Below are 15587 nucleotides of genomic sequence, written 5' to 3' on the forward strand. Positions count from 1 at the left end.
AGGGGAAAAACAAACTGTTCAGTGCGGTGAATAGCAGACCTATGGAACATCTTGCCAAAGGGTGCTATAGACACAGATAAAAGTTTATGTAGGTTCAAGACCAGTCTTGATATTTTCAGTGTGGAAAAATCCATAGAGGATTACTAAACCCAGAAAAAGTGTATTTGGTTCAGAAAGCCCCAAGCTGAAGAGAGTACCAGCAGGAAGTACCACCTTCAATACCACCACAAGCCAAGAGAGTTTTTTCTTTGTTTTTACTCTTCTCTAACTGTCCACTTTTGGTCACTATTGCAGATGAGATGCTGGGCAAGCTGAAGTTTTCATCTGATTTGTTGCAACCATTTGTGTGTTTTTATAAGTCAGTTTAATTTTTTTCCGTTTTCTTTCTTCAAAAACTTGTTACAGAATATTGCTAAGATCCAGAGCATCATGGGAAATTTTGAGCTTGAGCTTGTATTTGAGGGAACAAAAAGCTTTTGTTCAGATAAACAGGGACACAGCCTGTCCTGGAAATAATTAGATAAATTGATTTCCAAATAAAAGTGACATTATTTTAAAGTTATGAAGTGTAATTAATACTGACTAATCATTTTTTTAAACTGAATTTTAAAATTATCAGAAGTATTCTAACTATTTATGTCCTTTAGGCTGCATTAAAATTATGTGTTACTGCATTAATTCTCACTTCAGGTATGAGATCCAAGACAGCATAAAGAATACTAATTCCAAGAGCTGATTGAAAATATGCTTCACTGTTAAAAAAACATATTTTGAAAAAATGTGCTTGACACTGGCTTGTGTAGAAAGGGAATATGAGTGATGTTATCTAAGAAAGTAAAACATCTGGCTTCATGAGCAACATCACAGAATTGTAGATAGCAAGTTACAAGATTTCAGGAATCTGAAATCTAGTTCCTTAGAAACAGAATGAAGCAATCATAAGATCTATTTTTTAAAAACACAAAATAGAAGTTAATGTGATAGATGCATTAACTGACCATAACTGAGATAGATACATCAGATAGATGCTGAAAATTCTTCCATGCTTAAAGATGGAAAGAAATGGCCAGGTCCAACCTACTCCTGAAGTTCTGAATATCCTACTAGATACTACAAAATCCCTTTAAAAACCTGTTCTGTTACCCTAGCTCTTAAATGACATTTATTACATAGGCATAATTTAAAAGGATAGTTGATCATCAAAATACTTAAGTAATTTTGAAAATTTTATCCTGTTTTATATAGGTATCTTTAATCTATTTTCTTGGGTTTGTAGTTCTGAATTTTATGCTATTCTTTGGTAACTTATAATGGTTTTCAAATTATGATTTAAAGTTTGAATACATATAAATAATGTATGTGCATATAGGTATAAAAAAGTGATTATGTAATATTTTCTTAACGCATAATATTTTGAAATATTTCAGTCTATTAATCTTCTGGAAGGTTTGATTCCATCGAAGGAAGAAGGTGGTTTATCAACTATATTTCATCTGCATAAATTGTTCTGCTTTGCAATAATGTGGAGTTTAGGTGCCCTTCTGGAGTTGGACAGTAGAGATAAACTTGAAGCCTTCATTAGAGCTCATGATAATAAATTAAACTTACCAGAAATCTCTCCTGGCAGCAGTGAAACGATGTATGAGTTTTATGTTACTGATTATGGTAAGAAAAAGCACTAACCTTCTTTATATTGGCATTTTAAAACTGAGTATAGCTTCTTTGAAATTTAAAATTACTCCTTCAGTCCTTATTATACAATCATATGAGCAGAGATTTTTGATGACAGTATAGTAGTAACACAGATTCTGTATGCAGTGCCTCTGTGGAAGCGAGAAGTCAGAAACAAGGGATAGAGTGCTCATTGGTAACATTTTCATCTGCTTTTAATTTCATTCTTACAGATTTCTTTTCTATTAACTTAACCAGCCTACAATTTTTAGATAATTTATGCTTAGGCTGGTTTAGTCTAAATTAATATTAATTTTATATTTAATTTCCTCACAACTAGTATTTTTTGTTAAAAAATATGTTTGGAATTCCACTTAGTTATTATTTATCCATGTCTGATAATCAGTGATAAATAAATCTTAAAGTTTACAAAACCATAATGGTGTGATATTTTGAATATTGTGAATATTGGTATTTTGAATAGTGTGATATTTTCCATAATGAACTTACAGTTGGAATAACACACACAACCAGTTTCAGAAAGAACTTAATCCTCTCAGAGTAAATTTTCACATGAATACATCTATTTCTCTTGTATCCAAATTCAGATTTTTGTTCCAGCAATGTTGATTTAGTGTACACATGTGCAATCCATATTCCCACGTTCTATAATTTTTCACCAGCAGTGTGAGAATAAATTTCTAGGTAAACATTCTTTTGGGATTTTTATTTAGCTAGCTATATAAAAATTTAAGAAATAAGTGTATATTTAGTAGGACTGTAGACTAATTAGAGGTCATGACTAAGCATGTGCTTTGATAGATGCATTTTAGCTAGATTTGAAAAAAACTTATCACTTTTTATACTCTGTAGTAGTTCACCCACAATATCTAGGATTAATTTTTTTCTTGGGTACTAACAAAATTTTAAACATGATCAAATATTGTGAGATATTTCCCTCTTTTTTTTTTTGTCATTTCAGGTGACTGGGAGCACTGGAGTAAAAGAATTCAGCAATATGTTTATCCAACAGATAATGTCCCAGACTATGCGTCTATTCTGGTTCCAAATGTTGACAATGTCAGAACTCAGTTTTTGATAAACACAATTGCAAAACAACAGAAAGTAAGTACAGGATTATTTATTTAAGTATATGCCTACTACTTGAAATAAATAGAAACCTACTTATAAAGTAACTGGTGGCTGCAATAATTCTTCATATTCTCTGTCTGTAGTCATTGCTTGCCAGGTATATAATTATTTACATATTGCTCTGTTTTTATTGTCTTAATATGAATCCTCTGTACTAATTTCTGTGCACAGGCGAAACATTTAAATTATCTTTTCTATAATTTTTTTTTCATAAAAGTTTAACTCCGACAACCTATAATTTTTCTCAAAGACATAAAACATTGTTCTTATTCTTTATACCATATTCATATTTCTGATTTGTGCTTTCTTGACTTTGGAAACAAGGAAAATAAATTTCACAAAGCAGTTCACTAAAAATCTGAAATTCCTAGCCTTTTTTTTTTTTTTCATTAAGAAAGCTGTAGTTAATAGCAGTAGTCACAGCTATGGAAAAGGAGAGAACACTCCTCATACAGCTTTAACCAGTAAGGACCAACCTGGTGTCATGGCTTTTGACTCAGGCTACATTAAGCAATAATTATTAAAAAATATACAAGCCTATTTTCAAACAGAGGAAGATCTGAAAAATACATATTTTGCTTTATCACAATGCTCTTAATAACCCTAGCAACTTCCTATGGAAATCTGTGTCAGCTTGTGAAATATAAGTCCATGTACTCCCTTTTTAGTAGCTCAAGCCAGTACTAGAAATACCACAAGTGCATGAACCATTGCTGGAATCTGTTTTTCTGTAAGATTCTGAGATTTGGACAGAAAACCTCTTGACTGGGTTTGATGAAACTGTTCCAGAGGCCATAATGTGGCTGTGGCTTTGATGTATCTGCCACAAATTATGAAAACATGCAAAATCTTTTATTTGGAAACAAATAATTAATCTTTCTACGTTAATGCCTTGGGGGATAATGATTATATTTCCAGGTACATTCTTTTGGCCATCATTTCAATAGAAATAACAAACATTTAGGGCTTCCAAAAAGAGTCTCTGAAACCTGACATTTTCCACAATTCAGTGTTTCTGTGGTATACAGTTTATATCTTCCTCTCTTCATCTGAAAAGTTTCAGAATTCAGTATGCAATGGGACTTGTCTATGCTTCCCTGTCGAGCAGAATGTTCGCCTCCATGGAAGCAGTCATCTTGCTTTGTTTTCAAGCATTTTTTATTTGATAGGGTTTGATTTAATCACATATTGAACTGTGATAGAGAAATATCTTCTTTTTTTTTCTCCCCTGGATCAGATCACAGCAGCATGACTTTCTTTCCAGCTTGTGATTTAACCCCAGCCAGCAACTAAGGACCATGCAGCTGCTCTCTCAGTCCTCCCCCCTTCAAGTGGGATGGGGAGGAGAATTAAAAAAAAAAGTAAAACTCATTGGTTGAGATAAGAACAGTTTAATAACTAAAAAAATATAACGTAATAATAACAATAATAAAATATAATAATAATAGTAAAGACAAGGAATATAATAGAAAAGAGAGAGAGAAATAAAACCCAAGAAAAGACAAATGATGCACAATACAGTTGCTCACCACCCACTGACTAATGCCTGAGCAGCAATTGGCCCCTCCCAGCCAACTCCACCCAGTTTATATACTGAGTGTGATGTTCAATAATATGGAATATCCCTTTGGCTAGTTCAGATCAGCTGTCCTGGCCATGCTCCATCCCAGCTATTTGTGCACCTGTTGCTGGCAGAGCATAGGAAACTGAAAAATCCTTAACTTAGGATAAGCGCTACTTAGCAACAACTAAAACATCAGAGTGTTATCAACATTATTCTCACACTAAATCCAAAACTCAGCACTGTACCAGCTACTGGGAAGAAAATTAACTCTATCCCAGATGAAACAAGGACACAGCTACAGCTGAATTACATATACTAGATGAAACCAAAACAGTGTTTTACAGGTCTGACTTGTAGGTTCTGCGAGTTTATTACTATCATCAGTGTTATCATGGTCAACTGATCACTTGGATGTCAAAAACAGGGTGAAGAATGAGAGTGTGTGGTATCGTTGTGGCTATCTGTTGGAGAGCATTAATTTAAAGCAGGAGCAAGTCAGTCAGGAGTATTTGAGCATTTCAGATCTCCTGCATTATCAACTTCAGTGCTCACAATCATAAATAAATACAAACTCCTTCTTGGAAACTGATTAAATTCCTTTCACGGAGTGGATATAATAATGAAGATAATACCATCTGTCAAAAGCATAAGTAGGATGAAAATCTGAGCTAGAAAAAAACCATGGAGGATTATTACATGTCTGAAAAAATACTTGCTATCAAAATATCAGCTTGAAACAAGAATTTTCTGCACCTTTAATTTGAATAAGCCACCAGAGAGGAGTAAAAATGCTTTGAAAAATAAAAAAATATATAGTGAGGCATACATTAAGATAGTATTAGTTGTAACAGCCAAAAGTACCTTATTAGAAGCATCAAATGCTGCTGTTGTAAATACTGCCATGATAAGGAGACAGAACAATTATGTTCTTATCAAAAGGGAGTTTGTTTTCAATAATAAAACAGTCAGTAAGGAGAAAAATTTTGGGAAAAATTCTAAGATTTCCTGACATTTCTGTGAACATGTTTGGCCAAAATCTCCTTTGACAAAGTTTGATATAAGTCATCTAAAAGCCCTATGCAATATCAATCATCTTATTGTTAAAAGTATTCTGAAAAAAGTGCATTGGTTTCCCATTCCTCTATGGCTGTTCCGAGAAAGAATCAAGCATGTCCATGACAGGCTGTCGATGAAATTCAGGACAAAAAGCACAGGTCAAGTTTGGTTCCAATTCTGCAAAACATACTGCTTTCAGAGCACACATGGACTCTTTGAGGATCCAGAAGGCCTTTCTTCCCAAGTCAGTTTATGTCAGCATAATTAGGCTGGAAAACCTGCAACAGACTTAAAATTCCAATTTAGGAGATGAGAAGCGGTGGATAGGGACCAGTATTCCTTAAAGGAAGGATGGTGTTCCTTTGAGGAAAGTTCAAGAATAGCTGCCTGCTTTGAAAACAGGTGATTTGCCTTTGTTGCTGTTCTCAGTTCTTTTTGTGAGTGGAACATAAAATACATATCAGAGTTTCACTGCTAAATTGCTTCATTTCCTGCCAGTTTCACTGACCTGTCTAACAGGGGATGTGAACAGTACAATGTTCACTGCAAATCAATTTTATGTATCTCCTCATACATTCAGTTTAGAGAAGAGGATTAGATCAGGTATTTTGGACAATAAATGGAAATATAAGAGGAGCTTCAAAAAGGACTACATTTCCAGCTGTGGAAAGCAACAGTCTGATTTAGGAAACAATCATTACTAACATTTACTACAAACCATTGCTGTGTCAGTTAAGACTTCTGTACACAGTTCAGTATCTGTTATTCTTATTTGTAATTATTTTTATGTCATGTCTCTACAGACCTTTAGAGTATCTCTTTTAGTACTATGCTTGAGAGGGGATATAGCTAAATCTAATCTATACTGTATTGTGGCTTTAAGGACAGTGCTGGGAAGAAGGAACTATCCTTCTATTGCAAGCATGTGTCACAAGGATACCTATGGCCAAACCAAAAGCAGAAATTTTATATTTAAATTAGATGTCAATGACTACTTTCCATTATAAAGAAAGCCTTCTTAGGGTCGTCCAGTACAGGAGACTGCTGCGGTGAATGTGTTGGAAAGAGGAAGAAGTTAAGCAACTGGAAGAGAAACCTCTAGTACATTCTCACTTCATCCATTCTCTTTTGACTCTGTAAATAATTTTCTTGGAGAATCTGGGTGGAATGAAAAACACATACTGTGTCACTGCACATGGAGACACAGGAGAAACTTACCAGGATAATATATCATTCAAAAGTAGACACAGAAACTATCCCTTTCTCTGAAATAGGTCTGTTATGCGTATTTAATTTTAAGTTTTGATACTACTTATGCGATTTAAATATCTGTTACAGGCGGTTTTGCTGACAGGAGAACAGGGGACTGCAAAGACCGTCATGATTAAGGCATATGTGAAGAAATATGACCCAGAAGAGCATTTGTCAAAATGTTTAAACTTTTCATCTGCCACAGAACCATTTATGTTTCAGGTAAAAATTTAGATTTTAAACAATTCTTGCATATAATTTCCTTGCTAAGTATTTAAAGTGTACTTAATTCTCATGATAAAAGAAGTGATTTAGAAATAAAGTCTAAAGGATCTTTTTCCTCTAAGTCACTTAAACACTTCAGAAAATTCCATAAAAAGTAATTTTTGCAGATCGGAATAAAATACAGTCACTCAGATAGGGATACATATATTCAGGCTTGCTGTGTGCTTTTTTCATTAGGGAATTCTAAGGATCCATTTTTTGCTGAAGACCTTTCCTTTTCATTTTAGATTAATGAAAATTTTTGGTTATACTTCATTTTTTTCCTGATTGTTTAATTTATAACTATAATTTTTATTTTTGTTAAATGACAAAATGATGAAAAATAATGGCTTAAACATCTCTTTTTTTAAAAAATTCCAAACTCACAGAATGTCTGCTTAGCTTTTATGTTGCGCATAAGATCTCTGGCCATAGTTTATATCAAACTGAGACAGAATAATGGCAGGCATCCTTTCATGCATGCAAGATTAATTGAACAGTTAGTATCTCTGTCTCAGTGTCCTTTGCTTAGCATATTATGGTCCCTAGAACATTATTGTCTCAAAAACAAAACCCAGACTTCCTCATCTCTGGTACAGACAGTCTGTGAAAGGAACTTATAGTGTCTTGTCTCTGCTGCAGTCCTGTAGTACCTTAGAAGGTACGGTCTTTGTTCTCAGCTAGCTAGCTGAATACATAGCTCACTCTGCTGATTTCCAAGGAGAGATGTAGCAGAAAAACAGGTGAACTGCTTCTAGACACTTGAAAGAGCGACACTCAAAATAGTTTTTAAATTTTGAGTCGTTATTCTGAGGATATTTGAAAGATTGGGTGATTTTGGATGTGTTAGATGTGCTACAAAGTTCTTGATTTCATATGTAATCACTTTCTTTCTCTTAGGAGTTTTTCTTTTTCACCTTAATTGAATATCTCTAAAATGACACATTAATGCTAATAATGTTCTTTATGTGTTTATCTTAGAACATTCAGCTAATTATTTTCTGTTGTGAAAAAATGAGACAACAACTTTGGATAAAACTTGTATCTGTTTTCTGTTTCAAAAATTCTATTAATATGTCTATCTTTATGATAGAACATGACACATTACTCATATAGGATGACATTTAAGCTTGTAAAACTAAAAAAATTATTTGTCCAAGGAAAACATCTGCTACCATCTTGTTCTGCCATTTTTTATGTTCTGGATACCTTTAGAAAGACTGTAGAGCTGTAGAACTTTGAAGATATATTTCAATTACATATCAATGTCTTATTTGTCTATTGCATCCTGCTTCTTATTTAGTAACGAACTCAGTCTTAAAAGATTATTGCCACCAAAATGTAAAAATACTGCATTACTTAGCTTATAAAACATGTGGGAAATAATTGTAAAAGGAATCTAAATTGCCTCTATATGGTCTACAGTTGTACTGCAAATATAAAACAACTGAACTTAGCTAGGGGAAATCCAAAGCAGTCATCATTTTCAGACAGCACATGACACTCTCTGAAAACAGACTCCATTCCTCTCCAGAGCTACCCTTTGGAAGGGAGGTTCTTAAATGCCTTTCTAAGTCCAGTATTTATAACAATTATGCTGTAGATAATGAAAATACTATTTCTGCTTGCCAATATTCTAGACTGCTCATAATTAATACAATTTTGATTAATCCTTCATTTCTCAAATTGTGTGTGCTATCTTCCCACTATCTCTTACTGATTTGAGAAGCAAGAGGAAAAAAATGTATATGCAACAGAATTCAATACTTGTGATCTTCTGATCTGTCCATTTTCTTTTCTCTTAGCAGTTTCTCTTGCAGTAATCTTGACATGTTTGAAGACTGAAATGCAGTTCACAAGAAGATGTAATATTTCATGCAGACATAATGCATCATACTAAAATTAATGTTAGTTGTGACTTCATGATAATAATTGGCTTCAATGCTGATAATGAAAGAATAATTTCTGAATTTGAACACTTTAAAAACTTCTCTGATAGCCAGAGGTGGGTTGCTGGACATGGTCATAAGGCCAGGGAATTGCATGGAGTGTGATGAAGAGGAGAATATGGTTCCTTAATGACGAATCAAAGATGAAACTACTAACAAAAAGAGGAAATTGCTGGATAAGTGCTGTAGCAGAAAGCAATAAGTAACACATTTTTTAACAATACCTTTTAGATATTGTTGCTTTAGATGCAAAACAAGAACTTTCTTTAATTTTTAGAGGTCGATAGAGAGTTATGTGGACAAACGCATTGGAAGTACTTATGGACCTCCTGGTGGCAAAAAAATGACTGTTTTTGTTGATGATATCAATATGCCATTTGTCAATGAATGGGGAGATCAGGTAAACTGTTTTTTAACAAGTACAATTTATTCTCAAATTGTGCTTTTTTTTTTTTTTTTAATATACATAGGAATCAGTGGACTTGCTCAATGTTTTAATTAACTGTTAATTATTGGAAATGCTTTCTAATTATGGTACAACAATGAAGAAAAAAAAAGGGAACAAATTAGATTTACTGAAGAGACATTTAGGATAATGGTGTCATCTTACATTATCTCTACTGTCTTACATTTTTGTAACACTAAATAAAAAGCATCACTGTACTAAAGTAGTGTATTATTAATTTCAAGATTGCCATTAATTTGAGAGCACCAGTAAACTTTCTGCAAAATGAAAGTGTGATACTTTGGAAAAAGTAATAAAGGCTGTGTCCAAATCCAAGGGCAACACATTGGTTTGCAAACTGAATTAAAGATTTTTGGTGTTTGATGAGCCCATCTACAATTTGGGTGTGTAACATTCATATGCCTCTACAGACCCAAAATCAGGCAAAGTGTCTCACAGTTCCTCTCCATAGTACGTCTGGAGTATTTATAGCCCAGGATGCTAGGTTTTCTGGAATGTCTATTCTAATGTAAAGACCAAGACCATGACTTTTTTTAATTTGCTCAGAGTAAATAACAAATGAGAAACAATGGGACCTCTGTGCACTTTTGTGCACACTGTGCTCAGGCTCTCTGGCTTCTATGAGGCTCAAAATTTAGGTTAAGGCTACTCATAGCATTGAGCTGGTTTGTTAACAGTGTGGATAGTAGGTCGGCTGATGAGAGTGGGCTTGAGCATGTATTTAAGCAGCAGTATGGATATAAGTGAGTCTATGTAGACTGAATAGTTCCTCCTCTTCACTTTCAAAAGCTGTTTTTGTCAAAATGGAAGCCAAGCATATGTTTTTAGTGTGTCTGAAGCAGAACCTGGCCTCCTACCTAAATGGCAATATATATCAGTTCTTTGGTTTGCATCATTTGCTCTCACTTGAGAGAACTTTAATTTTTTTTTTTTTTTAAATTGAAACTAACATCAAATAATCCACAGAACTGAGTTTCTTGACTGTAGTCTAGAACATAGGTGGTTGTGTTTGACGAAAAGCCCTCACAGGGCCAGGCAGCGTTCAGTAATAGGAAGGATCTCCATTATGGAGGGACCTCCACTAGGACTTCCGTTATGGCCCCAAGACATTACTGAAATATTTTTAATGGGATGATGGTTTGTGATCAGTGCTTTGTTGGGGTATGGGAGCACATAAGTCTTGCTGAATATCGTTGGAGCAGTTGCTATGGGGGCAGACTGCTGCCTCCTGATCCATACAGGTTCTGTAGAGTGGAATGTGGAGTGAATGACCTTTTCAGAATAAACAGCTTCCTGTTTCAAAAACAGAATTAGTTGTTTTGATTCAAAGAAGGCCCAAGGGAGAACTGAAAAACATAGTTTGAACATCTGGAGCTGAATGTCCAGCAGCAAAATATGGAACAAACCAAATTTTTTTCCAGTTCATTGCCTTAACTTTTTTTTAGTTAAAAGGAATACAAACACATTTTGTTGATATTATATGGTAGTACAGATCTGAAAGAATTTTCCTGCTGTTTAAAATCACGTAAACCAAGATCTCCATATGACTAAGGAAGATAATTTAATCTGAGTTTAGATTAGAGCAAAAACTTCTCTCTAGGGATTAGTGGTAGAGTTACAAGAAGAAATTAAATTATCAGGGTATATTTTCTTTTTTTCTTGATTGAGTTTCTAATTTGTACAAGTTACATAAACTTACAGATAACAAATGAAATAGTTCGTCAGATGATGGAAATGAAAGGAATGTACAGCTTGGATAAACCTGGAGACTTCACTACAATTGTAGATATACAATTAATAGCAGCAATGATACATCCTGGAGGAGGGCGTAATGATATTCCCCAGCGTTTAAAAAGACAGTTCTGTGTATTCAATTGTACATTGCCATCCAATGCATCCATCGACAAAATTTTTGGTACTTCTTTCTCTTGTTTTCGTATACATTTTTTTTCATAATTGACTTAAAATGTATAAAAGTATGTTCTCTTTCTCACTTTCGTCATGCAAATTCATACTACTTCCAGTGAAACAGCTGAAGCTGTATTACAACAAAAATAGTGCCGTGGAAGATAAATTAACCCCTTTGAATGCTTGTCTTTCTAATTTTGGACAACAAAATAATTAGTAAGAAATCAATGGCGCTTCCTGGAAGAATATGAACACTGCTATTACTGTGTAGGTTACCATTCCACCTCTGCACTATCTGAAATGCCCTCTGTTGCTGAAGTTCTCAATTCTGTTAACCTTGTCAATATAGTATAATGTTAAAAGCCTCCACTTTGTGCCAGTTGTTTCTACGCTGGTTCAGAAAAGCCACGGACAAGAGAGAAAAAATTCTTTCATCTGTAGTTTAAAGGCAAATTAATGTTTTAAATAAGTATATATCTTGTCTTATATGTCTTACCCACAACCTACCTTATTATATCCTACAGCTTGAGATTGTATAGAGCATTTTATCTTTTCAGGTATTATTGGCTGTGGATACTTTCATTCTTGTAGAAAATTCAACCCTGAAGTATGTGATATGGTGAAAAAATTGGTCCCAACAGGCAGAATATTGTGGCAGTGGACAAAGGTATAAATTACAGGGGAAGTTTTATCACAATCAGTCTGAACAGAGTGCCTATTAGTGTAATTTAGGCACATATTCCTTAAGAACATATCTATAACAAGAAAATAACAGGAGAAAGATGGGCTAAAAATGTTTTGGAGATACAATCTGGTAAATATCAGATTTCAGTATACAAGAAATACAAGATTAATGGAAATATCAGTCCATTAATTCCTATAGTTTTATTCATGCTATCCAAAGCTTTAATCACTATAGCTAAGGAACGGGGAGTGAAATTCTTTATAAATTATAATTTTTAATTTATAAAGTGCAGAGCAATGTATGAAATAATTACATATTATAAGAGCTGGGATTTTACATTTAGTAATCCTTCTTCCAAACAAATTATATATTTTTGATGACTTCTTAGAAAGAGTTTGCCCACAGTATTATGTGTGAAAATGAGTAGTTTTGTTATTTTTATGTTTTATATGTGTTAATTATACATTTATAATTTCTATTATTCTTGATTCCTTCTAGAAGTTACTGATTTTGAATATTAACAATACTTTTCTTTAGACAAAGATGCTGCCTACTCCATCTAAATTCCACTATATCTTCAACCTTCGAGACCTTTCTAGAATTTGGCAAGGAATGTTAACTATAAAGGCAGAAGAATGCAACAGCAGCACTGTCCTTCTAAGGCTTTTTAAACATGAATGTACCAGAGTAATTGCTGACAGGTATAATAACTACAGCATTTTATATTTAGTAGGTTTAGCCATTTATGCTCATACATGTGGAAAACTTCTTACTGTGATAAACCTTATTAGGCCAATATGAAAAAAATTTGTCTTATTTTATGTTCAGTCTGCATTGGGGTATTATCCCAACAAATGTCATGCTATGTACTGATAGATTAGCTCAATAATGGGATGGACAACTTCAAAATATATGTGTATTCTATGTTCTACATTTTTTTGCACTTATCTTTGGCTACACTCAGCCAGTTCCTCTGTAAAAAAAGAGCATTGTACAGTGTCCTAAATTTATACAGAGAATAATTTAAAATTGCTTTGATCTCCTCACAGAAAAGTGTTGCATGCCTATAATTAAAAAATGACCCATCTCCTCTAAATCTCCTTTAAAATAGTCATAAAACTATCTACAGTTATGAGCTCTGTCATAAGGTCCAATAATATTTTTGTGTTTACAGTCTTTCAAATTCTTGTGAAATTCTAGATGTAGTACTGTAGCTGCCAGTAAAAAATTGACATATACCCACCACTATTGTGGATTTTCACAAATACAATTATTTCTTATCCTGATTTCCTGAGGAAGGGCTTTCATAATTTTTTATAAAATTAATGCTTTATAATTAAAGCATTAAAGTTAAATGTTGACTCTTAAAAATATGTATGTGTATTTTATTACACTGCATTTTCTTTATAAAGCTATCATAAAGTGAAAGGAATGAAAAATGTTTTGCCATGGACACAAGAAGGCGTATAATATTGCTTTTGCTTTTAATTAGCCATAAAGGCCTCGAAATGGCAAGTGTCATGACCAGAATTTTTTCAATATTCAACATAGTTGCAGAAATCTAAAAAGGAATTTATCTATTTTAAGATGCTAACTACATAAATGCAATCTGGTGCAGATGATTTGGCATGGTAGAAGGCAAGATGTATACATCATGATTGCATTGTATTCAAGTACAGTCAGGCTTAATCGCTCTTCTAGTAACTTGGTCAACATAAAGGAAAAAGCAAAGCTATAAAGGAATTATAAGGAGTTTCATCTCCCTTTTCAAAAGAAGAGGGACAAAGTGAAATCCTCCTAAGTATACATTGGTATGTGGACTTTAGCAAGTACTCAGTTGAAACAAAAACAAAGCAAGGTATGTAGAATTTAGAGATGAATTACACATTTCCAAAACTGGTGGATGAAACAACTGCCCTCTGTTTCAGGTAAATGTTCAAAACAGTTACAAACAAAACATAGACAACTGTCAAACACTTTTGTTTACCATGTCTATCTGTATCTTCTAGAATCCCTCATTTTCTTCCATGAGAGCTCTGAAACAGCTGGCAGATGACTTTCATTTTCCCCAGGAAGGTGCATTAGCAAACTTGAGTTAATAGCGAAAGAAGTAAGATTGCTATTATGACCATTTCCAATATCCCAGAGGAATTGTAATTTGAAAATCCTGCTCACTTTTCCCTCTCTCCTTAGATAAATATGATGAGTTCAGAAAATACATGCAGGAAATCTAAAAGGAAATCTTACCCATCAGTTGTCAAGAATATAAAAATGAAAGTCAGAATTTTCTGCTGACTTTAATAATTACTTCTCTATAATCTGAGAAAGCCTACTCAGTGTAATTCCACTACAAAGTCTAACAGTGCTGATATTTATATTTCTAAGTGCCTGAACTACCATATATTATACAAATTTACCAATTACCTGAAATTGATGTATATGCATTTGTATGTGCAATAGAGTGGTGTTGTTATATAAAGGGGGAAAACATTAGATTTGAATTTGAAGTTAGGATCATACCCACTAATGCAAAAGTATCATACAACTTTGAGTGTATTATTTTCTTTAAATTTAGGAGCAATATCACTGATGTTTACTGAAATGTTCTCATAATTTTTAATTTGTTGTGGGGAATTTAAAAATACATGGAAGTTATGTATTTGTACAAATACGTTATATGTTAGAGAGAGAGAGTGTAGCATTGCAGTCTCTTCTTCCATGCTGCTTTTATATTCCATAGTGGTTAGCATTATCATGTCATCACTGAGAACCTCTAACAATAAAGAAGTATATAATGTATATCTAGGCTGTTTCTATACCACAGTTCTTCAGTACTCTGTCTTATTTGAAAGCTCAGAGCACTACGTACAGCTTCTTCATGTTTGTTCTATTTTTCTCTCAGTTGTATCACTGAAAAGGGGAAGAAGTAAAGATGATTTTGTTTTTCTGTAGTTTGACATTCACAGTTGGCATTCCCTTTTTCTGGGGTCGAGGTGGTTCTTGCCTTTTATGTTTATAAGTTACTACTATCATTCTTGATTGCTTTTCAGATAATCACAGCCACAGATAATCAGAGCAGTCAAAGATCTTGTTCTGTATTAAAACCATCTTGAACCTATCAAGGGAAGCAGATACAGTTGTTTAAACAATAAAATGTAGTCACTAGTATTTGTGTTTTCAGACTGCTTTAATTCAATCTGCATTACTCCTCCCACCCTGCATATCCCTCTCTGTTAATTATGGATTTCGGTGTAGGATTGAGAATTAAAGCAGGTTATAGTGACATATACTGTCTTCCATTCACTATTCCTTATCTCATTGCAGTTTCATAAGCAGTACTATAATAATATAATTTATGCTATTCTGCTGCAGGTTGAAAGATGATAAGGGTCACTTAGCAATGGTTATTTGGGAAATCATTCAATCTTTTTAATCTGAGAAATTAAATGGTCTGTCATTGCCTAGTTCTAGGTGAAAGTCGGAAAGTCAAGTTGGTTTTGTGTTTTACTTGATTGACTGTTATGCTTTAGAGTATGGAAGCATTTAATTTCTGTGAATATTGCCTAATCCATTTCTGTGACTATTGTCTAAAACATATTGCCTAATCTGTATTTTTCTTTG

At 33.5% G+C, this 15587-nt stretch overlaps 1 protein-coding gene across 1 annotated transcript in view; it reads left to right on the forward strand.

Annotated features, from left to right (window-relative positions):
- The window catches only part of DNAH8 (dynein axonemal heavy chain 8), a 150737-nt gene that overhangs the window by 80671 nt on the left and 54479 nt on the right, over positions 1 to 15587 (forward strand). The window contains exons 52-58 of the mRNA XM_074864838.1: positions 1428 to 1665; positions 2654 to 2796; positions 6782 to 6916; positions 9185 to 9307; positions 11075 to 11288; positions 11839 to 11948; positions 12504 to 12667. Coding sequence (XP_074720939.1) covers positions 1428 to 1665; positions 2654 to 2796; positions 6782 to 6916; positions 9185 to 9307; positions 11075 to 11288; positions 11839 to 11948; positions 12504 to 12667 — 1127 coding nt within the window. The remainder of the gene's footprint in view (positions 1 to 1427; positions 1666 to 2653; positions 2797 to 6781; positions 6917 to 9184; positions 9308 to 11074; positions 11289 to 11838; positions 11949 to 12503; positions 12668 to 15587) is intronic.

This window comes from Strix uralensis, chromosome 3 (assembly GCF_047716275.1).
Source record: "Strix uralensis isolate ZFMK-TIS-50842 chromosome 3, bStrUra1, whole genome shotgun sequence".
Classification (NCBI taxonomy): domain Eukaryota; kingdom Metazoa; phylum Chordata; class Aves; order Strigiformes; family Strigidae; genus Strix; species Strix uralensis.